Consider the following 25,373-nt stretch of genomic DNA (forward strand, 5'->3'; position numbering starts at 1 on the left):
GTTACGTGAAAACTAAAATGGGGAGCGGTCGAGTTCCAATGGTTTCTTTCGAGCACATGCATTGGAAGGGTCTCCTCGATTCGGTTTGCCGCGGGATGGCGATCGCGGACGGAATCGTAAAGAGGATCTCAATGAAAAATTAAACGGCCTTCCGCCCCCGCGGAGCAACGTTTACCGTGACGCGAGCAATTACGTTTTATGGTTATCTTTGCCACGAATCGGACGAATGTAGTAATTACACGTTACGAACGAAATTCCGATTACAACGATACGTCCGATGAGCGATGGAGGGTATCTTTTATCGAGATTACGATGTAAATTAACGATTTTAAGCAAGGATTCTCTGGAGTTCACGGTCGCTGCAAGGAGCCGCAAAGGTCGAAGGTATTCTCGAATGTTGTTGTAAACTTATTAAGCCGAATTTTTTATGAAAGGTTACGAAATTTAGTTCGCGTTATTTTAACTTTTGCATTTCGAAATATTTTGCTAGAGGTCCGAAACCGCTTGGAGTACGACTTCATCGATCGTATGCTCCATAAATTGACGTATACATGCGTTTCACGTTTGCTAGGTATGTTACCAAGTTTTAAGAAGCCAAACGGAACTGGCTGCAATTGTACATGAAGGTTGAAAGGCCATTTATCGATACCGAGCCCAAGTCAGAAGCCGAGTTGAAACCAAGTTCTAACGACAAGTATACGACATCTTTAGTAGTACTTATGCGTGGTATTTGTATATATAATCAATAATTGACACGGAATACGGTATAATAATTTATCCGAAAAGGATGGGTACGATTCGGCGTTTTATTAGACTGTCCATTAAACCTCGATGCAATTCCCTTGAAATCGAAGAACACTTGTTTCCCGTTGAGGAAATCTTGGAGAGATGTCTCACTGTTGGTACCTTACCAAGTACTTATCAAATGATATTCCCGCACGTCCAGATAATCGCTGCTCGTGATTGTCCGGCATGTGCCAGAAGGGTATATCGTAAATTGAGAGTACTCGAACACTTCTTTAATATTTTTTTTAAACAATTCTCAACCAATCGGTACTTCGATCTTCGACAAATTTACTAAACCGTTAATGGGGTTACTTGGTTACTCCAAGAAAATTCTACTCCTGAATGAGGAGAAAAAACTGTTAAATGACTAACTTTTAAAATCTCGATTGGACTTAGCACCGGGGATCTTTTTGTACTCGACATTTTGATTCAACGGCTCTCAAATAACAATAACAAATCTGCAATCGTTAATCCTTTTCGTCCCGGATAACGATATATCGTCGTTTTACAAGTGCTAACGACTTCGGCAGGCACTAAAAGATTTAAAGATAAGAACAGAAAAACGTTATAAATGAAAAAATGTCTTGAATGACCGAGGTATCTGGGGTGTTCAAGTGCTCGAAATTACGATCGAATTTTTTTGCCCACAGGTGTATTATTTCATGCATGAATTCTTGAAATTATGACGTGTCCATGGATTAACACAATTCGTATGATCATTCCGAGTATTTGCCCGCAACAAAGTGTTTTAAAATTGAAAGAACGCAATAATATGTTCTATCTAAACTGTATTTACGATTAGGATTTTACCAGGGCATAAATAAACCTCGAAGGGATATTCCGTATCTAACGCTGTGTACAATTTAAGGACGCGGGTAAACTATTTTTCTTCGCTCCGTATACATTTTTTTGTTTCCAAAAAGTGAATCGTATTGTAGTTTTTATTATTACCTCCAGGTCTTGTATAATTGTGACTCGTTCAAAAGTCTTGTATTTATTTTTTTAAGTTACTTTCGAATCAACGTTGCAATCAATTCCGTTAATTTTATCATTGGCCAATCTTTTAATTCTCTTACGTCATAGTAAAGAACATTGGTTTGTGTTTTGATACAATCAATGAGTCGGAGTGTTTATAAGAAACCTAGGCATTATACATATTTTTGTAAAGGAAGAAAATATTTTTTACTAATTGTCGCTGAAGTGAGGCATCACTTCCGGATTTATCCTATGTCCGAATGAGGAACCGCTGTCGATTAATACAATGCTTTTACCGTAGACATAAGAATGGTGTCTGAATCGAATATTTATATATTCGCAATTAACGAACATTTCGTTATGTATGTGATAGATTATGAATCAAATACATTTAGGAAAAGTATCACAGAAAAAGACAATTGAGTGCTAGAAGTAACGTTGATCGCTAATAACGAGGTTTCACTACTGATCATTTTATAACCAGCGAAGTATTTACAGTGCAATAGTAATTCTCTGAAAATGGGTTGAACGTGTCTTCACTGTTCGTCGTTTTAATTTCTCAATGAGGAATGTCAACGATCTATCCTATAATTTGTCACAACGGGTTTGTTACATATGTCGCACTTTCTTGTTCGAGTAATTTTTTAGCTCGCTGAATTGACCCGCAGTTTGTGAACTGAAACCAGACCGCGTGTTTTTACTTCATTTCAATATCTGAACACTTTTTGTCCACTTCGTGAGGTCAAATGCGTATTTTTCCACTTCATAAACTCTTCTAGAATTAAAAAATCTTTACATACAACTCATCCACTCCATGAAGGGTAACAATGTTTTGATAAACTTCTCGTGATGCATGTATTAAATGACTTCCTAAAGGCATAGATATTGGTATCCGGATTAATGTACCAAGTTAGTACAAATGCACAGAAGACAAACATAAGAAAGTAGAGAAATACGATTGCTTTTAGAAGAGATTACTCTATGTACAAGTGTTTATCATCTGAGCGACATAAGTTACATATCAGACTGATTTTTATTCCATTGTATCATTATTCTGGTATCCATTGTTAAAAATTCTCGTGTTCCTATTTTTTTTTTCATGTAGATTATTTGTTTAAAAAATTTCTTAATCTCCCTTCTTATAATATGTGTAATTTACACAGAACCTGCTAAAGTTTGTTTCGCGTTTACATATTTGAAACGATACACATATCAAGACTGACCCATTGATATTGACAAATATTAACAACAGGTTTTTAATGAATTAGTAACATTACAATAGCGGTTAGGTTATTTTCTTTCACAGCTTCATAATGTGAAGAAATAAATGTTCTATTTGACGAAATGGATAAAAGACGTGTCCAAATAGCGGCACGAAATAAAATTTACGCGATATGGTTCCATTTCGTGAACTGCGTATTAATCTTATGGATCTGACAATTATATTCAGTGGATGCGACATATGTAAATCCACTAAAATCCAAAAAATTAGATATATTGTACATACATTATATTATTTAATAAGTGTGAAATTTAGTCTTTATCACACAACTGAAAAATAAACCGTTTAGCAAGGATCGGAAGGTTCATCGGAAAGATTTTTTTCTGTGTTCGAAGTCCAGTTCACGGCGGACACGATGCGTCATTGGCTTCGAGTGCGTCAATAATGATTTTACCAACAAATTGTTAAGTCATCGAAACGACTTATTAAAATTTGGGGAAAATTAAACGGAAGTTAACTTTACTTAGTAGATTTATTCAATCAGGTTCATATTATAACACTCTACTTCAACTTTTTATCAGGAATGGTGTTAGCCCGTTGACGAAATTTTATCATGAGGTAAAATTTCTGGTGAATGCGTATTTAAAAGAAAATGTATCGGTCAAATTTGGTCTTTATCGACCTCTCAAAGTCGCTTCATCATTACGTTAACTACGATTCGATTTGGAGCAGGGTCAAATTCGAGATAGAACGAAACGTGGAGTCGTTAAGCAGCGCTACTTCTTACATCCACAGTCGAGCAATTGCGAGGAATATTAATTAAATAACACGGGTTCCCTTCCTAGATTTCGTGCAATATTAACAATGCCGTTTGTCCTGTCCCTAACTCTACTAAGAATTGGTAACTGACGACTTCGGAGCTGAAGGAGAATATATTTCAAGTTAAATGGATGTTGAAACCGTTTCCGTTATTCCTACCTAAGTTTAAATGTGGTGTCTCCTTAAATTTTGACCAATATTAATTAACGATTAGCAATTTATTAGCGAATCGGTATGTCCTCAAGATATCGAAGATATAGATATACCTTTATATACTTTGATGGATAATAAAATATAACTCAAGTGACAGTTAATGAATTAATCGCCTCGAGATTCTGAAATATATCTCATTCATTCTATAGTCCTAGCAGAGACTTACATTTTGTAAATAAAGTGTACGTCTAGTGATAACATAGCAGATATGCAAACAATAACGCTGAAGCGCCGGATGCAACGTGGGTATAATAGGACATGTGATATTTTCTGGGTTCCGTTGGGTGTTTTTTCATCCAATTAACTGTTCCCATACAAAATTGCATGATTGGAAGTAGCTACAATGGCAGCGAAATTGATTATCTACGAATTTAATTATTAAGCTTAGATAGATTAAGAGTACTACTATTTAACTTTAGGCAATCGTCAGTGTATCATTACAAACGTATACGATTTTCAATGTACAAACGTATAAATGACGGATAATTCTTTTTAAATGTCACCCAATCAGATATTGCGCGATTACGGAGGGGAAAACTTGAAAATTGGCCGTTCCATTAGTTACCAGGATTTATAAGGTGACCATTCGATTCGAAGGATTGTGTATTTCTTTTGACGAATTGAAAATTCATTATTAGCATTGACAATCCATGTAAAAAAGTAGTTTCTCTTCGGTAGTTTCCAATAAAAACGAAGTTTTCGGTTGCACATTTAGAAGTAGAATGAAATTATTCATTCCAACTTTAATGAAGTTTTCGTGCTGTCCGTAATCACCCAATATCGTGTACATTTGTTGTCCACTAACATCTTTTCTATACTCATACGTCGACTTTAACATCAGGAATTGTGGGAACGTCTAATTGTCTCATCTTACAAGCAGGTGGATAAAGTAAAAAAAAAATTAGTTAAAAAATTAACAATCTTTTGTTCTACTCTTATTTCAGGTAGTCAATACTACTAACTAATCGAAAAGGTTGTTCCATATGCCTTATGCTTGTTTAATATCAATTAAATTAAAGCACGTTGTAGTTACGTGAATATTGTTATACGTCAGTATTATGAATTTTCCTGCAAAAGGAACATAATTACGTAGGTCTCCGCGCAAAGAGTTTATTAGAAATATAATTTTGAACGTTACACCGTACATGTAGGTTTTATAAATGATTTCTTCCCGGTTCAGGGAAAGCTAATAGACGGCAAGGGTGTCGAAGGGAAAGTTATCGGGACAAAATGACGGCGCATTTTGAATGACATGTAAATATTTAGAAAAAATAAACGATGGGGGCAGCAACACAGGCTTCTACCCCATGAGAAATGTTGATCCGATACAATTTTCTTCCAGTCTTCGTGTTCTCGGAAATGGACACCGCTTTATATTTATATTTCACTTCGGAATAATGGATCTTTATCTAATGTAATTTTTTTTTCAGAAAACTTCACATAATTCTGCAAGATGATTCATCGCGACGAGGAATTAATTTCGAGAAAAATAGATCACGATACCGTTGAACACGAATTATTGAACACGGCGCAAGGATGACAACGATGAGGTAATATCGTGTCCAAATGATTTTCTAAACCAGAAAACGGTGTCCAATAATTTGTGTTGAAATAATCCGTGTCCATCTGGAATCGAATCGGTGGGACCAAAATGTCATGGATCCGTACTTGGGTACGTGAAATGAATAAACACGTTCTCAGGTAAGTTATGACTGTAATTTCACATTCCAATGAGAAAAAAATGTTCTTTACAATGAATTATGTTTTTTTTGAGTATAACCAACGTGGAATATGTTATAAAATATGGACTCAACGTGTGACTATACTTGTTGCGGAGCGAGGAAAGAGAAAAGGATTAAGCGAGAATTCTAAGATTGTAGACTTTTTCTAGAGATCCCGCAACTGCTGAACAGTGACCGTTCCAGTTGCCCCAAGGCTTACAAAATGACAGGGTACTTAAGTCGGAATTTGTACTTTGCACCCAAGGTATAAGTACATACTACCGAAAGAGCATCGATAGAAATTACGGGCCGAAAGCATCGTGCACGTTTCTCTTCCAAAAATGACCGTACTAACTACTCTGCAACATTGCAGAACTGCTGAATGTAAACTCGATGTTTATTAACCAAGCTTTGAAAATGAATTAATTTGTCATACATTATTTTAAGAACTCAAACATTTTTGTTTCCGAAAAGCAGACAATTTATTCCAGTAACCTCAAATAGATGTCTCATTCTGTGTAAATTTTGATACATAATGTAGAACAAGAGTAGATCAGTGCTTTGAGGAATAGACGGTGAAAGGAAAATAAATGTAGAAATTAGAAAATTTACAAACATATTCCTTCTTCTTGACAAGACTGGAACAACCTCTTGACAATCCCAATATCTTGAAGAAAATTACGATTATTTCAGTGCGAATATGGCCTGAATAATTTCATACATAAATAAGTTATAGAAAATTATATGTACCTTGCATATTTACACTTCATTAGCTTTACTTATTAATGCGTTGACTAGCTTAAAATATCGTTTACCATCAATGAAACTGTAAACTTAGATGATACCACGTATAATCTCGGTATATAACCAAAATCCTCTTTCGTAACTGCAGGAAACTTCAGAAGTTTGATTTTAATTTACCGCCTTGGTCCTTTCTTAAGAATAAAAAAGTTTGGTTGAATGACCATGAACAAGCTTATTAACATTTACGACACGGAGAGTTGAAAAAATGTACAGAACGTTTGAAACTTTGATGATACCTCTTCATTCTTTACCAACGTTTAAATAAGTTTTGTCAAATTATTCTCATGGTTCTCATCCTCGGATGACTCTGGATCCGTGTTCAACTTTTTAAATTGCTTCGTATTAGGGCGGTTGTCCAAGAATTTATAATTCTTCTTTGTACGACTATCCAACAGGCTTGAAAGTTTGAAATTCTCTCTCTTCTTGGGACTTTGAAACATTCTTCTGTGTACCGTTAATAAGCACCCTGGTAACAGAGTAAAATAAATTAAAATTAAAATTGTACAACATACAAAGTTTATAGATTCGGAGATGTTGTAAACAATTATTCAATGATGCAATATTACTTGGCTGTAAGTGCATGATGTACCAAAAATGTTACACATAATCAAACCAAACGGAATATGTAGTAGGCTATTGTTAGTATGAGGATAGGCGCATTAACCCTTTGCGATCGGTGCAGCCACAGTGGCGGCATTTTCAGAGTGTCGTAGAAGCCAGCGTCGTCAGCCGACCAAATGTGCTCCAAATATCTGGTACTCCCATCAGAGAAATTTGAGAAATTTGCCGATCATAAAGGGTTACTATATACGTATGTCACCGTTAGGAAGAAGAGTCATACAAGCTATACTCATCTTGCCTTATAAGACATCAAGAAACTCGTAGGGTCGAAAGGTGAAAGAAACGCATCCTGCGCATTTCAGCTCGAGCGAGTCACCATCGATTTACTATACGCCAAGGACCCAATTTTTAAAAGTCGGAAAATTAGAAACATGATTTCTCAAATGCTACAGTGGAAGAAATAAAAGTACAGATAATTAAAAAAATCAAGATAAAATCAGGAATTTTATATAATTCACCAGATTCCAATTTGCTAGTACCTACGTGAAAATATAAGAACCTAAATATCTAAGGATTCTCGGTAGTTAACTATTTTAATTAAAAATACATTCGAGGGTATCCTTGCTTTTTACGGTTTCCTATGCGCTGACAATGCTTTTATAACGAAACAGATTTTGCGACTTTTTAAATATTTGATAATCGTGTTGTCACTATTCCATAAATCTATATTGGGATCCTATAAATGACAATATCTGTAACGTATAAAAACGAATGCATCGGTGTCGATTAAACAAGACATATATACATAGGACATACAGTTATAAATAAGACAAAATCACTTTCAATTTTTATACACCCTACAGTTCTAGTCGATTGATTTTAAACGTATGGTATAACCGTAGAGTAGTAAATTAAATATTAAATACAAGGGATGACCGTTATTACCTGCCTCAATAATGTCAGCATAACAGTCCAAAGGAAATATTCGACATAGTGCACAGTCAATACGGAGATCCACGTGCACATTGCATGATCCAGATGCATTAATATTGCATAAGCCGGTAACAACATCGTATATCAATTTCAGAGTTAAATTACCTTTAGGGTAACTCTCGCTACTGTCTACATATATGTTTAGATTAAATTTATTCCGGGAACACCTCGGTGCTTTAAACACATATGCGGGGTAAATGACACTCTTACTGTGCAGCCCACTTGCAGAAACAATCAGTCAAATCACACATACTGAACGTAACAAAATGCATTCCTCGTGTCATGAATGTGGAAAAATATTATTTCATTGAACTAGCTTCTCGATCTCAATTCCAGAGTCTTCATGGTGAGATATTGTACCTCGTTTTCGACGTCTGGCAATAATGGCAGCTACGGTTACACACACAGCAATGAGAAACATTGCAGAAGTTATGAGAGATAAAATTGCAGTCGTCGTAGTCGCATGGGATGAAATAAAAAATGTGTCATCTGTGTTTCTATCATTGAAAGGTGCCGATTGTTGCTTTGGCAATGTAGAGTTCTTGAAATATGAAGAACTTATCGTATCGTTGGAACCTGTAAAAGTAATAAAAGAACCGTGGATCGTTTGCCATATATATCGCGTAGACGTTTCGTCTTCGCCTTTGCCATTATTGCGTGAAATTGATAAATAGCGTTCTATCGACTGCTTTGGAGCGGGGAAATATTATAATTTATTACTGCAAGCGATAAAATCAAATGTGATTAACCTTGCAAAAATCTGTAGACTCTAGGAGCATCCAATTCTACAACGTACACTTCGAGCCCGTCTTCGGATGCTGCTATATCATGTGGCGTATTCATGTCACCTACAGGTCCAAATTGTGAAACGATATTGCCGGTATCTATATCAATCGAAAAACCTCGTACGTGGACGTCATTGAGAATAAACTGGTCACGACCGTTAACTAAATATAGCTTTCCAAGAGCATAGGAGATGCTGTATACTTTTGTTCCGATCACGGGATGAGTATATTCTTTGTGAAATGTTCCGTTATTCGAGAAGAAACAGAGTATTCTGCCATTTTCACGGTCCGCCACGAAAATGTAATTCAGATCCTCTGCAACGGCTAACGCATGTGGCACGAAGAATGTATTATGCGGAGGTGTTCGATGCCTCACATCTGAAAATTAAAGAATTACAAAGTATACGAGTCTGTCAAGATTTGGTTAAGATCAATTCATTCGAAGTGAGTTTTCGTACGCTCTGTAATTTCTCGTAGCACATCTATTTCCCGCAATAAAATTCAAATATTCCTTACAATATAGCATCACTTGAAGATCATAGAATAAAGAACATTGTCGTTATCAATATAATGTAAGTTCCAATCTTATAACAAACGAGTCCCTATAAAGGTTCTTTGGTGCTTTCGCGTTATTTTTAAACAAATCTGAGAATTTACTACGAAGGGATAATAAAGATGGCTGAAATTACAAAATGCTTAATATTTATTATTTTATAAAAATATGTATAATTAATACAAATAGGATCACACCTACCTGGTCCTATCCATTTGCGTCCCCAATGTAAAATTCTTTCTCCAATCTTATTGAATTTGATTATTCTAGAGTTACAATAACCATCGCTGACAAAGAAATCACCATTTCTCTGTATGGCCACTGCTGTAGGTTTACAAAATCTTTGATCGTCATTTCCCGGTTCGAACGCAATCCCCAAAACTAGCGAGGGCTTTAAATCGTTATTTCGATGGAAACCTTTTTCATCAGAATTTCCAACGGTATGTAATACTGACATGGTTTGTCGATTTACACTTTTTTTAATATCATCTGCATCATATTTAAGCACTTGATGCAATGCTACATCGGTGATCCAATAGTTGCCAAAAGAATCGATCGTCAATCCATGAGGCATATAAAATAGATTTTCACCCCATTCTAAAATCTTTTTTCCACCTTTATTTAAAAGAATAATAGTATTTTGTTTTATTGGGCCGTTCGTAGGATCAAACTTGTTCTCTCTATTAAATGACTCAGAATTCCATATACGGTCCCCCCTATGGAATACGGCAATGTTTCCATCGGGATCTATAGACACTGCCGATATCTGACCAAATGTGTAATTTACATTCCACCTTGCATCCCATAAAATATCTGTAAAAAGAATTACTTATGGCTTTCAGTAAATAACATTAGAAAAAAAAAAAATTGAAAAAACATAACTCTTCATACCATACATAATTTGTTTCATTTCTAACATTGTTTTCTTCCCTGGCGTGATAAAAAAAAAAATATTCCATGTACGATTGCAATCCTCTCAAAACGTATTACAATTAAATGGCTTATAGCTTCAAGATTAAGAAAGTAACTTCTACTTGCAACGAGTAGTTTGTCATCAATTTGCCAAAATGTTTAAATACCAACTAGATATACACGTATGTATAAGAACAGTGAGTTGCATATAATTTACGTGAATTTATTTATCACGTAATTATGATCTAAGTTAGCTCACTTGGATCAAGGTCATCTGGAATCTTTACAGAAATCTGGTTTGTAGGACGATCGATCCGTTGGAACGGAATATTTTTTTGCAAAACTTGAGACCATTGTGGAAATTGGCGCCCTCGATCCCCTTCATCGTTCTCACGAAAGTCTGAGTAGTCGTTCAGTTGAAATGTCGAGGGTGGTTGATGTGCTGTATTTAGCTAAACAGAAAAAGTAGAATACACTTATTTCATACTCAACGATATCAATTTATTTGAGCCTATTCAAGTATGGTGGAGCTTATGAAATCCCTACTAGTAACACCTTTGGTGTAAAAAAAACTTGGCCAAATAGGTTTACATTTTCTCAATTTATTGTGAAATTAGCTCAAAAATTGTTTTTTCCCTGTAAAAAGCTGAAAGCAGTAATATTGCCAAATACAACGTAACTATCATGCCATGAAAAACTCGAATAAAATATTTTCACTTAATTACATAGTAAATTTTGTTTCACGTAAGATACTAGTACATCTACTCAAGACATTTGAAATGCCCTTAAAATTATGTTCTTAAAAATCTAGTTTTATACTTAATCCAATCAAATAAGAGAATTAAAAACCAAAGCAATGCAGCACCTTGTGGTATCAGCAATCTAGTTTGGATGCAAAAATCTGTGCCTAACCAAATGAAATTACTACAAGAAGCTAAAGCCAAAGCTTATTATGGTGACATATGTACATCTGCGCGGTGAAGACCAACTGAAGTGCACGCCGAATAATATCACTACAGCGATAAGCGCTATAGTTACCATTAATTCTGCGATGAATGCCTTTGTATGTCACGTGTAAAAATGAATGGATGTCCACCTATCAAATCTGCGCAAAAAATTACTAGGTAGACGGCAATGATAACAGATATTCTGAGTTATCAAAAATGCACCCTGCTATATATCTTCACATACGTATTAGCGACTAGAATCGGGTAAATTAAAAATAAGGCAGAAGTTTTCTTCAGTTTTTAAGTAATTGAAACCTATTTCTTTATTTAAATAGTGAACATCAGATGAATTTGTTCAATGTATTTTAACCCTCTTTCGTTACATCCAATATCACGTATAAATAAACAAAAACAAGTTTAACAAAATTTACAACAGCATCAATTCGACAGGCTTGCCATTAATATTGCAAAACATATTCAAACAAAAAAGTGAATATCGGAATTAAATACAATTAAATTGCAAACATGATTTTACATAGTCCTCAAAGTAAAAAATTTGATTTGGTATACAAGAAGTACCTGGTTGAGCAGTTTTTCTTGAACAGTTGACGTAGCCGTAAGCGTGATGAGAAATAAACGAACAACAAATCGTTGAGAGTCGCATTGAAAATTCAGCATTCTTACATAAAGGAAGCATCAGGTGCCGAGCCAATATATCAATTCACTTTGTTCTACAAGTAATTTAACTATTTCAAATAGTGGCCAAACTATTGAATACATGTGTAAAATGTCAACATAATTTATGATAATTTATCTCATACCGATGATTTTAACTTCAGATACAGAGTAATATAGAAAAGAATTGACGGAATTAGAGGGAGATACTTCTCCTGGATGTGGTGTGTCAATTTAATTGGTTCATAGTCTTTGCGCAAAGATAGCGCTACTATCGTGGTTTTGCTTTACTCCAATAACTACTGTACCTACCGGCCATGTTGACCGCCAAAGTTTGAAAGTAATAAATAATAAAGTCAGCATTGTTGGTCACGAGTATTATCATATATGAATCATGAACATTTACAATTTTGTAGATATCAAAACGTATCGAATATATTTCAAGTGTAACCTAATAAGTTCGAGCACTGGTTGGAGCAGATAGTAAAATGTTCCTTAAATATTTTCGAATGAACAATTAATGTTTTTAAAGGTGCCACATAATAATCTATTTCAGGTTATTTACACTATACATTTAAGCTTCATATTACATAAGATAAATAAAATTAATGCAATATTCAATCCAAAACTACGGCATACAAATTTAGCCCTTTCTTTAGGAGGAATCCTTGGTCGTTTAATTTTAATAAAAACTCAGTGAAATCGTTTATTACAATGCTTCCTTTTCTCGCAACATCGCGTAACTCTCGGGTAGAAAAAGTACTTTTGTCTTGTTCTTGGGCTTCCTCTTTCAATAGTCTGATGAAATGTTTTACCTATATTAAATAAGTAATATATTTTAGTCAGTATAGAAATATTTTGGTAATTAATAAAAAGAGAATGTGCTGGAGGTACTCTATTTACCTTATTACCGGTAAGTTTCCCAGAATTTGAGCTATTATGAATATTCGACGAAGTAGGTCCAAGTTCCGAGGACATGCTTGCTAATGCAAACTTCACTATTTCTATTACTTCCTGAGCATCGGTTTCCGTTGCTACCGTACGTAATTCGGATTTTGCTCGAGCCTGATAATAATAAACCTGATTGTTGTTTACTCAAATTAACAGGAAAGGACACTTACATTCTAGAGGAGGGAAAGAGAGACGTAGCCGCAGTGAGGGATAAAATATCCTCGGGATAGGAAATGGGTAAAATATCTTGGGATGGAAGACTAAGGCGATAGAAACGGTATTTTGCATTTTTCGTTATCGTGGTGCGAATATTTCAACTTTGAAAAATTCATAACAGAACTTTCTTAGAAATGAAATAAAATATCTACCTCCGTTAATCTGATTAAAGCTTCAAGTTGCCTGTTGAAAACCTGTATATTGCCATTTGTATTTTGCTTACGAAGTTCTATATAGAATCTCTCCAAAACAGCAGCAGAAGCTGTTGTTAATTTAGGTTTGACGTATTGACGAGCATATGAGATGTATTTTCGCAAAATAGCGTGAGACATACATTGAACATTTCCCTTTGACAATATAAGTTTTTCTCTGAAATAAATTATTTCCGTTAAAAAAAAAAAAAACATTGTGTAAAAATTGGCACAAAAACTTTTCTCAAAAATCTGTATAAAAATCGATGCAAGTGGACTATTTCTACGAAATTTGCATGAGACGGCAGTAGTGCAAATAAATGTATAGGATTCCTAGCATTTTAAAGGTCAAAATTAACATAATCATTTTAAATGATCAAATGAATTGCAACCCGGTATAACCAAACATATGCATACACGCAGACGTACTTATACATTTTATAATTATTAGTTTACCGGAATGTTAATCCTTGCGAGAACGTTTCCTCTGCCCCTTTAGAAGAAGAGTGAAATTGTTCCTGATTTAATTTATTCTGGCCGGTATGTAACGTCATGACGTGTTTGCACAACAAATTATCACGATTCTGTAGTCAAGAAAAAAAATACAAAAATACCTTGTTCGTTCAAATTGTCACCGAAGTCGGATATCAGTTTAATCTACTATACCTCATTTGGTTGGTCTAATAAAAGAAAAACCAAATCAAACCGTGTGAGAAGAGGTTGATTCATTTTCAAATTCTGAATAACTGTCTTAGAAGAGTCATAACGACCTCCGATGGGATTAGCGGCCGAGAGAATCGACGTCCTTGCTGGAAGGGAGCATAATGTTCCAGATTTTGCTACACTGACACATTGTTGTTCCATAGCTTCGAGCAATGCCTGCCACAACATATTGTAAACTAAGGTGTCTTTCTAAACGTGCGAAACACTTCTCCAATACGACACAAAAATACAATGAAGTAATATGTACTCACTTGATACTGTGTTGACATTTTATCAAATTCATCAATGCAACAGCACCCTCTATCCGCTAAAACTAAAGCACCTGGTTCGAGAGCAAAGTCACTCGAACCAGGCTCTTTCACAAGAGTAACCGTTAATCCCGAAGACGTACTGGAGTTTCCGGATATGTAGACGCCTGTAAAAATATTACAGCATCAGCAAAAAGTTATTTGAGACCATACAACGGACATCGAATCGTCAGAATCAGTAAAGTCAAACAAACACTGTTCTGGACATAGACCAAATTTCAAGACAATTGGTTTCTGATTCTGGACTCTATTAGATAGTCTGCATACATAAAAGGATATAGATTGATACAAAAAGATAAATGTTTCCAAGTGGAAAATAAAAACTTGTTCTTTCGACAATTTAGAATGCAAGAGACCTTTCCGACAGTAGACATATCTTAAGCTTTGCAAAACAGTGAATTACTAAACAATTTATGTTTATACCAATTAGAGCATGCAAAATATTTTTGATCCATCAGGTTCCACAATTAGAAGCCATTAGCCGTCACGTCCAAGAATGTTTGATTAAAAGATTCCTACAACATTTCGAACTTGACATCTATAGTTACACATAGAGTCCATATTCGATAACCATATACGTTGGTAACTAGCTACAACTATTTTGATGTTCCTAGGTTGTGATCTAATTTACAAATGAAATTAAAAATATTTAATTACAACGCAAATTAAAGTACCGCAAGCATATCTTTTAATTACCTTTTGGTGCAACATGGGAACATGCTTGTAACATTTGAGATTTTCCAAGTCCTGGATCACCAACAAGCAGTATATGGATTTCTTCGCGTAAATCTGCTTGCTTGGTACTTCCTCCGAACAAACTAAGAATTAATCCAGTTTTAATTATTTCATGACCATATATCCCAGGACATAAGGAATGGACAAGTGTCTCAAACAAATTTTGCTGGTCATGGATCTTCTACAAATAAAATAAAATATTACATAAAACATAATTTTAATATCTAATAATTCTTTCTAGCTTAGAAGTTTCACTTTCAACCCACGTGACGGTCACGAACCGATTTTTGAGTTACAGTACTGACTCCCCTGTACCGTTTGCCAATTATCGTTCTTTTAAGTGCTCAACGATACAAACCTTTCGGTTTTGAAAATTTATTAAAATATATTAGAGAACACAAGATTTGATATTTCTTAGAAATTACATATTTTCTAATTAGCGATTGCTGAAAGAATTAATTATTTGCTGGTAACCTTAATTTCAATGTAATCCTTATCGTCAAACTCAATTCCCATTATGCTCTTACACTGAGTTTCATTTTTATTAGTAACTATTGAAATTGCTTCCATGTACAAAGAAAATGAATTTGTAGTATTTTTCTTTCTTAAAGGTTCCGAATTTCCTTCTGCCTATGGGGGAATAAACAAAAACTAACATTAGAGGATCATTACGTGATTATTGCGTTTGTGTGTAAATATTTTAAATTAAATGCAAATTAATATAATCATACTTTAACAATTCCAGTTATAGTCACATAGTCACCAGGTAAACACGTGTTCACTAAATCACCAAGAAGTTCTACATCAAGTATTCGTGGTACCTTCCCTCGGTCATCCTAAATTTCAAATCATTATTGATTTCAAGAATACATGTCAATATTATTTCTACTTCCTCATCTCGTAATGTTTCTAGGATGATAACTTCTTATTTGGTATCCCCAAGTAAAGAACAGTTGTTGACGTAGTATTGAACCAGTATCACGGAAATATTTATACTACGAGATAATTTTACATGTTACGTTTAGTAAGTACCTGCTCGTCTCCGGAATATTCTTGCAACTTGATCATTTGAGAAGGTATTGTTGCCGACTTGGACGAATCTAACATTGGATTGAACTTCACTGTACCACATGTGTCACACTTGTTTGGTATGGTATAAATACCCCTAGTCTGTTTTTCTCGTTTCTCCCATTTGCATCTCGAACAAGCAAACATTATCCATTGAGAAAGGTGCTTGGAGTAGCTAACTCTTATGACACAGCCTGTAGTTGTTATTAATTTTCCTGTAAATTAAATGAATAAATTGAATGTATGAATTAATTTAATAATTGCTGCTACATTAACACAAAATTGTACCTACCACATGAATTTACTTTAAGATTTCTTAATGGTGTTATTGGTTCAAAATTTAATATTTTGGCTTTAATCATTGATAAATCATTTATTACATCGTTGTAGCACTTGTTGCGCTTGGTCAACACAAAGTTCGTTATGGCCTAAAAATTGAGTAGAAATACAATACTTGATTAATTAAAAATATAGGTAGACGTACATAATTAAAAGTTGCTTTACCTGATGTATGGCAAGTCCAAGGCAATTCAGCGTGTGATCGGGAGTATCTTTAATATCCATTTTAAATGTAGGCCATTTTGTTAAAAAAGTGTTGTCACTGTATAGCACCGTGACATCGACATTATGATATACATCAGCATTAAAATTAACAATTGACGAGAAATCGTAGTTTCTTCTTAAGAAATTTTCATAAGCCTGTACTTTTTTTACCGTTAAAGAGTTTTCTTTATAGCCTATGGAAATTTTAATAATTAAAACCACACCATACACTTTTCATACAAAATAAGACAGGATACCTTCATCGTAAAAATACATGCTCCATCCATAATATCGCTCTGCAGGCTTCCTTGATTCTCCATCGAGATTCCACAAGTTCTTGTTTGGATCACTTCCCGAGGGAGAATTGTTACAATTCTTTGTGTTTTCTAAGACGCGTTATAATAAATTACATTTAAATTAAGGACAGTTCATGTCGAATAAACATTCACATTAACCTACTATGATGTACAATAAGAATTTGGTTATTATAAAGAAATTTTACAATCTTACTCTTTGGCTCAAGAACGGAATTCCTCTTTCTCTTTTTTCCCTTGAAATAATTTCGTTTTCCATATGAATTCATTAGACTGAAAGCATAAAACTTCTGCTTATGAATCAAAAGACTGCTCGCGGTAGAGAATATGTACATACACAGGTTACCGGTTCGCGCCAGTTCGCGCCATCCAATTTGACAACTGTCAATCGGTACGTCAGTGACGGTTACCAGGACTGAGGGGGTAACAGGTGGCAAGTGCGTTAGCCGTCCGCATCCTTCGTCATGGGGGCAGCACAGGACTCGATCGTGCGACCCTGCCCGTGAGCAATCTCCCAACTCATCTCTGGTTCATATAAATGGTCTCGCATTTTCACCACCAAAAAAGTTCCGTAATACCGTGAGCTACTCATTTTTCACATTTTCGCTCAATTTGCTTTACGTAGTGGACCCCCTGGGCCTTTGGAAAAAGGCCGAAATCCAGAGAGATACAGATAGAGAATGGACAAGTCGCCACTGGTGGGTATCAGCCAGTTGGCATCACTATTGTAATGTACAAGCTGGCCGCACTCTCCATCGAAGGCAGCACAAGCCGAGATCGTGAAACTTTAGCCACTAGCTACAGAATTCGAATAAACCTTTAATTTCTGGCATACGTTAATGTGTAGATTTTTGTATTTTTTAACTTCGTTAATATGTCGAGAGCGAATGACTTGGAACTGCAAGAACTTTTTATAATTTCTCAAATAAACGGGATATTTACTATAGGAATGACGGTGACCACAGGTGGGTGATAATGATGATATGTATTTTACTAACGGGTTAACCGACAATGATTATTTACTTTTCTTTTAGGATTTGAATGGCAAGCTGTTGACGAGTGCAGGGAGAAATTAAAACCAACGACAGGCATTGTTAAAAGACGTGGGAAGATATATTGCAATGTATCGTTGGATCAATTCTTAAAAGTATTATACATTGTTTCTATAATTCTTTCAATAATTCATTCCTTCTCTGATACATTTGATCGCAGAAATAAGATATTTTGGTATATAGAAAAGATGAATCAGTGATTATCTGACAAAGCTTGAATTTCATACCGTGGTAATCTTGAAATCTACTAGACCAACTTTGATCATTTTTGCGAGAGACATACATCAGGAAGCTTACTAACGAACAAAAATATCAATTTTTATGTCTCTGTCGTTGCAGAGCAGACAATTGCACATCGCGTTATTACGTCAAAATTATACAAAAAATTCAAAATATGCCCAGGCAACGCCAGGCTTTACTTTGTAATAAATGTAATTTGATATTAAAATTGAAATAATTGTTAGTTATGCCAACTGCAGTCTGTCATACATTAATTTGAAGGGTTTAAATATCATTTTGTAATACGTATCGTTGCCAAATACTAGTACTTAAAATCGACATTGTACTAAATTTATGGCAGACCATAATAATGCTAAGAAATGTCTACAGCTGATGTCAATACTACTTGAAATCTATTTTATAATCACATTTTTATTTATGTAGCATAGTTTAGGTAGATACATGAGAATCTCATGTATGATATACATGACGTTGATGGGTACTAATGCTTTCATAAGACCTTTTGCATCAGTTTTGATGCAACAACGCCATGCCTTCAGTATCATAAATTATTCTCTTTAAAACCGTTTTTGTTTGCGTTGAATGTCTCGTAATCACGTCGGGTCATGAATAGATGGATTTAAATCAATTGATTGAATTAGGTGCAGGAAATGCGTTCGGTGGATAACATATACATAATCGCTGACGTGAGTACCTTCAATTTTATAACATCCGAGAAAGAGGGGAATTTCGAATTAATAAGAGACGCTGTACAAAACAATATGGGCTTAGAAAAGCACCTGAATGCGTGGAAAATAGCAACACATTTTCGAGGGATCTTATACCCCACCGAGGAAGAATTTAATTCAGCACACGCAAGTCATAAAACAAGGAAGGAGCAATTCAACGATAATACGACCGTCAATAATAGGAGTAAAAAAAGAGGACAAGATCCATCAACGGTGCAGGAAAATAGTATTTTGAAGTTCAGAGTAACTTGCGAAAGAACCGGTGAGCATGCATTTGAATCCGGAGAGGTTGCAAAACATGTCGGTGCTGTATTACAGGATAAGTACCACTGGCTGGTTGATCTCATTGCATATCACCTAGAAGTCGTTTGCCACTTAATCAGCGGTATGTATCTTGTACACCAAGTAGTAGATATTTACAATATAAACTGGCAGATGTGAATATTTTTTCTGCGGATACGATGCCGCCAGTGTAAGAAGGGGAAACATAAATACTCGTCACTGTATATTCGTTGCACCGTACTATTGATATAAATATAAACGTCAATAACGTTGCGTGCAATTTTATATTACCACTCAAAAACCCCAATTGACATTCCCGCCGACACGCGCGAAAACCGGGAATTGATTCAAATAATTCATCGGTTACAAGAATTTTTTTTATTATTGTCTATGTTTCTCGGCACCTTTCATATTTGTGCAATGAATTTTATTTCCAGAGGAGTTTATAGTAGGCTTGCGGGTCACAACAGAATCTAAACATCGTAGAAATATATCCCATTTTGGACCAACAACGTTGCGGGCTACCGTTTGCTACAATTTATTACGACTGGCACATCCAAAACTTGGTGATGTTGTCATCGATCCAATGTGTGGCGGTGGATCGATTCCAATTGAGGTATGCATACTTGGAATGTGGTCTTATATCCCTCCATAAAGATCCTTTTTTAATTACTTCCCAGGCGGCGATGGCGTACCCTGAATCTTATATTTTTTGTGGAGATCATCATAGCAAAGCAGTAAATCGTGCAAAATGTAACATCGATGATATGAGAAACAAGGGTACAATCGACGTATTACAGTGGAATGCTTCGAAAATACCGTTGAGATCATCCTGTATCGATATTTTCGTTACCGATATGGTTCGTACCTACTCCTTCAAATTATTACGTTTAGTGGATAAAGTAATAATTTTTAATAACAATTTCATGTCGGCAAGTGATCGATTTTTGATTATCGTTGGTTGTAAATCAATGAAAATTATATTTTTGTTGCAGCCTTTTGGCAAACGAAGTGGAAATATGTCAGATAATAGAGTACTGTATAAACAAATTCTTACAGAGTTGGGTCGAGTTACAAAAATTGGAACCGGCCGTCTGGTAATACTCACGTACGATAGGCGAAGCATTAATTTGGTAGGTAACCAGTTGATATGCATCTTGTGACTCAGGGTCTTTATATTTATTAATTTGTAACATTTTGCAGGCCATTAATAGTGTTAAGAATTTGTTCCACGTGACGAAGATGCTTGGCGTAAATATAGGAGGATTGCAAGCAGTAGTATATGTTTTAAAACGATCTGTAAAAGCTTTTAACGATTATATATAAATGCACGGAGCGTTTTACAATTTAAAAACGGCAAGGGGTTATAAATAAAGAGAAGACAGTAGTAAACTATATAATGTGACGTGTAAATAATATAAAGTCGTACTTGATGCGAAAAGTAGCATCCTACTCGAAGCCTGACTTTTTACACAATTAAATGTTTATATTTTAATACATTTTATATGTTATATGCAATTGTGCAAGGATTGTAGCGTTTACGACTCGTGCTCGAAAAAGTTTAATTAGAAGTTGAGTTCATTACCGTTATTGAAAATACATATGGACGTTTAAAGCAATGATTTCATCACAGGAATACAAATGTAATGTATTTACTAAAAGATAATATAATGTTTTTACCGAATATACAGAGTATTTACATTTGGGGCATACATTGCATTGCAGGGTATATTTGAATATCAATCGTCGGTTTTTTCAAAACCATGAAATACGCGCATACTTCTGCACCTAAATTTTGCACCTCCTCCAACTGAAGAAATATCATATACCTTTGTACGTGAATTTTACGGTTCCTGGCATCTATAGAATACGGATATACATTTATCTGCACTAAGTGACGAGATTCAGGACGTTTAAGCCAGCATGTATTCGAGGCTGCATTTCAATTTGGTTAAGCGCGATGTATGACGTTAAATAAATTGGTAGACCCTTGAAAGAGGTTGTCAGATGGATACGTTGTCGAATTCAATTTGAAAACACTTTGTACATCAGAGATTAGGCGAATGAATTTTTCATCGAATGTACGTAACGAACCGGTTACTCCAGGCCGCGTTACCGTAACCCCCCGGTCAATCTATGGAAAAATGACGGCAATCTCGAATTCACGTGACATCGACAATTTTTTTCCATTATTTCACGGATAATTAGTTTTTACCATTTTTCCATCGGCTAGTCGATTATCGACCACCAGCGAAACGTCGAGTGAACCGGAATCGAAGATTAACGAGATTGGTCGTATCACGCAGGGAACAAAAATGGCTCTACGAGCACCGATTGTAGGATACCGAAACTTTTCTATCATCCGCTACGAATTTCCCCGATGCCTTTTTCGCTTTAAAACTCGATCGAGTCCTTCAACATCCATGGAATTGCAGACTTCGGATAGTTAACGTATTTCGGTAAATACGAATCTATAACTGTAAACGTAACCAGAATGGAAGAATTTACCATACAACGTGACGTACCAACGTTCTTTTAGTTTTTTTATTTGGAAAATATAACGAACAATATGCACGTACATATATGACCGTACCATTAATCGCCTCCCTTTGACCGTATACGTAATAAAGTGAGGTGGTTCACCTATCTTGACCTTATCTCGACGATTTCGATGGTTGATCGAGTTGTACCCAGGGTGCATCTTACGAAGGTTAAAAATCGGAGATCATACCGAATGTTAACGTGTGTCGAATTGGCAAGCAAACGTCCCGTTCCAGCCGTGAGTTGTCAGCGGGCAAAGATAGTCCGGACCGGGAATTAATCCGGGTGAATGGGTCTAGAATTGTTCTCTCGGGGTGGAAATATTGGATTCGGCAAGTAACTCCGTAAGAGCGCTCGCAGAGATTCGGTCATTTGGCTTGACTTCATAAGTCGTTAGAATCAACCCCCTTCCGACGTTTACTCGTTTATCGCGAAACACCCGGTACACGGCGTATGAACGGCACATTTAGGGTAGGGCGCCTAACAAAATTACATCAATCCCATTTCACGTCGTTTTGACATGGCAATTGAGTTGTGCTGCGCGCAACTGTTGTATTTTCAGGACGACAACCTCGCTACCCCGTCGACAAAACTGTTATCGCCCCTTGTATTTCCGAAGTGCGGAGTAGGTTGGCATTCAACTTTTCACCCCTCGAGGGGTGGGAGGATGAAGGCGAATAAGTGCCTCAACTTTTTCTTGTCGAAAATAAGTCGTTAGCCAGCTTTTCATCTTTAAATGAGTTTTTGCGGCGCCTCGAGTTCCTCCCCTCGTCCTGCCTCGATTTAAAAGATTTTCCAATTTTCTTGCCGACGCCTAATTCAATTTGAGCTCTCGTTAATTCAGAGAACGAACCTGCTTACCATGCCACTTTGCGACTCGGCTAACTTTTCAATTACTTTCAGTTTCTCTTGACATGTTTCGGAAATGCCAGTTGACGCGAAATGAATGCAATCCAGTTAATACAAAATAGTGGAATGCACGGATTATACACGTAAGTGAAATAAATTGTTTCGTTAGAAAGTTGTTCCAATGGCTTTTCTTTCAACCCGATGCATTCAAAAGCTTTCGAGAGAAATCGTTGGCGCCGTTTTTCAGATTTTATGTATATCGTGCAGAAAAACAATTTTTGACAGATCCTATTTTCAAATATTTATTTTTCTCGCACTTCTCCCTTTAACTCAGACTTTGATAGTAGTGTCGATTTCTATGCCATGCAATTGACCTTTTTCGGTAAAACGAACAACTTGAGACATTCATTGAGTCTCCTAAGTCGTTATCCTTCGACAAGGAGTCTTCTCCGAGGGGAACCGAGGGGATCCATCGCTATCGGGTCTGCCTATTCGGTCTTAGGAACTAGTCTGCCATTTTGTTAATCGTTGGAATTTCGGAATAAACGATAGCTTAAAGTACGCGTAACAACGTTGAAATCGATTTTCTGAGAATTCCAAGGGTATCGTATTCCCTCAACGGTAAGAAAGAGGGCTTCCACGAGCGCCATTACTGGGCAAAACGGCCGGCCCGCAAAAGGGAGGCCGAAGCATTTTAATGCGAAGCAACGGCACCCTCGAACATTCGTGACAGGGCTTAACGCCACACAATGCCATAAAACCGCTTGAAATCCGCTTACGGAGTGACATCTTTACGCAATTATCAATAATTGGGCCTTGCCGTACGTAAGCCGTACAAACCTAATTAGGCTAAGCGTCGGCTAAAAGGAAGACCAGAGGTTACGAACCAATTGTCGTAAGACGCGATGCTTTTACCCGCGACTATCGATCGTAGATAAATGGAGAGCAGATATTTTCGGTAGGGCTTTCCGATGTCCCTTTCGCATTATCCGATCGTGGTTACGATGCACGATAGTGGGTCAATCGGAAGTATATGAGAAACTTAACTGCAACAAGGAAATAAATATCTAAGGCGTTATCGGGTCCCCGTGGCATTTCAAAACGCCTCGTTAAATTCATAAGAAATAATGTAGTCTTTTATTTTCATGCACACGGATTGTACCAACTGGTTGAGAAATTAGCGTAATCATAGAAGTGTAGAAAATGTCATCCTGCATTAGACATCAGCGGTTTCTTTTTTTCGGTCTTCCTATTTCCTTCTTAAATAGGAGTTTACTACAAATACTTGTAAACGCGCAATGAAAATGGATATCAATTACTGCAACGTAAGTGTACCGGGAGAAATGTTGCAACTCTAGGCCTGTGGTCGTGAGACATGCTAGAGATATCCTAAAAAAATTTACTCAAGCGACATACATTTTCATACTAAACCTAACTTATGCACAGAAACTTTCAATATCGAATTAAAAAAAAAAAGAGAGACTAAACGTGCAATTAACAAAATAAAGAGTGAACAAATTGTCCTGACATCGAGGCTGTTCGTTCACTTGCAGAAAACATTACTTTGGATGGAAAAAACTTTTCCTTTCGCTGATATGCCGATACGCTAATTCGCAGATGTCCATTCCTTCCGAGCTGTGAGGTAAACGAAAACTTTTGGATCGTGTTATTTGTCACAGACGGCTCGTTTCTAAATCTTTGGTTCATCGAAACGTTGCGAGCGGTCTACCGTCTCCTTCGGTATATTTATTTTTCAGAGCTGTTAACCCTATATATCCGAAGTAACCAAGCGAAATTTCTACATTAAGTACATTCCGGGATTCCCCAGTCGCGGCGAAAACACTGGTAATTGATGGCTGCCACGAGAGTGATAATAGAGTTCTCGAAATCGAATAATAATTAAATGAAAGCATTTCGCCCTTACCCTGATGAGCGTCTTAACGAAGTTTCCCTAAATTATCAGCAATTATCGGGTCTTCGGCGTAATTCGGTTAGCCTTATTGCAGTTGGAAAAGGTACGTCGTTGAACATATTTCAACGAAGATCGACGGACTGGGAATTATTCTAAATACCTTTAAATCAACGCGTGGTTATAATTACAAAAAACGTTCATACAGGTATCAGTGAATGTGAGTACAACCGTTGCAGGTGTTGCATCTTAATTTTAGTTACCTTAAAATGCATTCGATTCGTGGAATACCGATTGAAATTAATTTTAAAATGTGATTTGTTCCGCGGAGATAACGAAAACTATACGTCATACGGTCAAATGCGAATTTCTCGATTTTCAATATTTGTATCATGAAGTCACCTTCCTCGAGGGTTGAGTACTTAGGGTAACGCTTATAATCTCATTCTAATTATAAACTTTCCGATATGCTAACAAAAGTACGAACGCAGACGACGTCGAGATGACGATGGAGGAATGCGCCTAACGAACGGGGAAGTTCATTAAAAGCGAAATGACATTAGCCAACCTAAAATTACCCTTGTAGGCTCGACCTCCGTTTGCATTACCTCTTCCCATCTGTTCGAGTGCGAGTGCAGTCGTTCCCTGGCTGCTTTTCCGCAGAAAGAGTCCGCCGATAGGAAATAGATCTTGCCAATTGGAAAAGTACAGCCCATCTCCTCCCGGGAGATTGTCTTCCTTGAAATTCCAGAACCTT

The 25,373-nt window shown here is 36.1% G+C and overlaps 3 protein-coding genes across 7 annotated transcripts; 1 reads left to right on the forward strand and 2 right to left on the reverse strand.

Moving 5' to 3' along the window:
- Positions 1-6,193: 6,193 nt before the first annotated feature.
- LOC105700705 (peptidyl-alpha-hydroxyglycine alpha-amidating lyase 1) lies at positions 6,194-12,187 on the reverse strand. 2 transcript variants are annotated; one of them, XM_012426830.1, is made up of 9 exons: positions 12,113-12,187; positions 11,871-12,022; positions 10,604-10,796; positions 9,634-10,245; positions 8,844-9,257; positions 8,455-8,670; positions 6,777-7,006; positions 6,487-6,671; positions 6,194-6,403 (listed from the first exon to the last, which is right to left on the reverse strand). In XM_012426830.1, the coding sequence occupies exons 2-7, from the start codon at positions 11,967-11,969 to the stop codon at positions 6,798-6,800; spliced, it is 1,743 nt and encodes a 580-aa protein (XP_012282253.1). In that variant the 5' UTR covers positions 11,970-12,022; positions 12,113-12,187; the 3' UTR covers positions 6,194-6,403; positions 6,487-6,671; positions 6,777-6,797. The 2 variants fall into 2 exon arrangements, with proteins under 2 accessions (XP_012282253.1, XP_012282254.1); XM_012426831.1 differs by lacking the exons at positions 11,871-12,022; positions 12,113-12,187 and adding an exon at positions 11,383-11,452.
- Positions 12,188-12,506: 319 nt separating this feature from the next.
- LOC105700669 (DNA helicase MCM8) lies at positions 12,507-17,340 on the reverse strand. Of its 3 annotated transcripts, none has more exons than XM_012426731.1 (14): positions 17,212-17,340; positions 16,959-17,087; positions 16,663-16,895; positions 16,451-16,586; positions 16,123-16,373; positions 15,822-15,926; positions 15,565-15,720; positions 15,052-15,268; positions 14,299-14,462; positions 13,991-14,203; positions 13,781-13,908; positions 13,286-13,502; positions 12,870-13,031; positions 12,507-12,781 (listed from the first exon to the last, which is right to left on the reverse strand). In XM_012426731.1, the coding sequence occupies exons 1-14, from the start codon at positions 17,282-17,284 to the stop codon at positions 12,584-12,586; spliced, it is 2,382 nt and encodes a 793-aa protein (XP_012282154.1). In that variant the 5' UTR covers positions 17,285-17,340; the 3' UTR covers positions 12,507-12,583. The 3 variants fall into 3 exon arrangements, with proteins under 3 accessions (XP_012282154.1, XP_012282153.1, XP_023288575.1); XM_012426730.1 differs by having other exon boundaries at positions 15,052-15,271; XM_023432807.1 differs by lacking the exon at positions 13,781-13,908 and having other exon boundaries at positions 14,031-14,203; positions 15,052-15,271.
- A 414-nt stretch (positions 17,341-17,754) lies between these two features.
- On the forward strand, positions 17,755-21,001 carry LOC105700710 (THUMP domain-containing protein 3). Of its 2 annotated transcripts, none has more exons than XM_012426839.2 (7): positions 17,755-17,980; positions 18,050-18,162; positions 18,949-19,420; positions 19,755-19,933; positions 19,998-20,177; positions 20,377-20,450; positions 20,521-20,654. In XM_012426839.2, exons 1-6 carry the CDS (start codon positions 17,890-17,892, stop codon positions 20,416-20,418), a joined length of 1,077 nt encoding a protein of 358 aa, XP_012282262.1. In that variant the 5' UTR covers positions 17,755-17,889; the 3' UTR covers positions 20,419-20,450; positions 20,521-20,654. The 2 variants fall into 2 exon arrangements, with proteins under 2 accessions (XP_012282262.1, XP_012282261.1); XM_012426838.2 differs by having other exon boundaries at positions 17,757-17,980; positions 20,313-20,450; positions 20,521-21,001.
- Positions 21,002-25,373: the final 4,372 nt, after the last annotated feature.

The sequence above is a fragment of the Orussus abietinus genome, unplaced genomic scaffold (assembly GCF_000612105.2).
Source record: "Orussus abietinus isolate OABI.00-Male unplaced genomic scaffold, Oabi_2.0 scaffold49, whole genome shotgun sequence".
Classification (NCBI taxonomy): Eukaryota; Metazoa; Arthropoda; class Insecta; order Hymenoptera; family Orussidae; genus Orussus; species Orussus abietinus.

Excerpts from the sequence above, each read along its gene's own strand:
- LOC105700705 (XM_012426830.1), bottom strand. The coding sequence starts at position 11,969 with ATGCTGAATTTTCAATGCGACTCTCAACGATTTGTTGTTCGTTTATTT. Across the intron at positions 10,797-11,870 it reads AAGAAAAACTGCTCAACCAG|CTAAATACAGCACATCAACC; the intron begins GTACTTCTTGTA and ends TTTTCTGTTTAG. Across the intron at positions 9,258-9,633 it reads ACGCAAATGGATAGGACCAG|ATGTGAGGCATCGAACACCT; the intron begins GTAGGTGTGATC and ends TTTAATTTTCAG.
- LOC105700710 (XM_012426838.2), top strand. The coding sequence starts at position 17,890 with ATGTCGAGAGCGAATGACTTGGAACTGCAAGAACTTTTTATAATTTCT. Across the intron at positions 17,981-18,049 it reads AGGAATGACGGTGACCACAG|GATTTGAATGGCAAGCTGTT; the intron begins GTGGGTGATAAT and ends CTTTTCTTTTAG. Across the intron at positions 20,178-20,312 it reads ATATTTTCGTTACCGATATG|CCTTTTGGCAAACGAAGTGG; the intron begins GTTCGTACCTAC and ends TTTTTGTTGCAG.
- LOC105700669 (XM_012426730.1), bottom strand. The coding sequence starts at position 17,284 with ATGAATTCATATGGAAAACGAAATTATTTCAAGGGAAAAAAGAGAAAG. Across the intron at positions 15,721-15,821 it reads CTATAACTGGAATTGTTAAA|GCAGAAGGAAATTCGGAACC; the intron begins GTATGATTATAT and ends ATTCCCCCATAG. Across the intron at positions 13,032-13,285 it reads CTTTAATCAGATTAACGGAG|GCTCGAGCAAAATCCGAATT; the intron begins GTAGATATTTTA and ends TATTATTATCAG.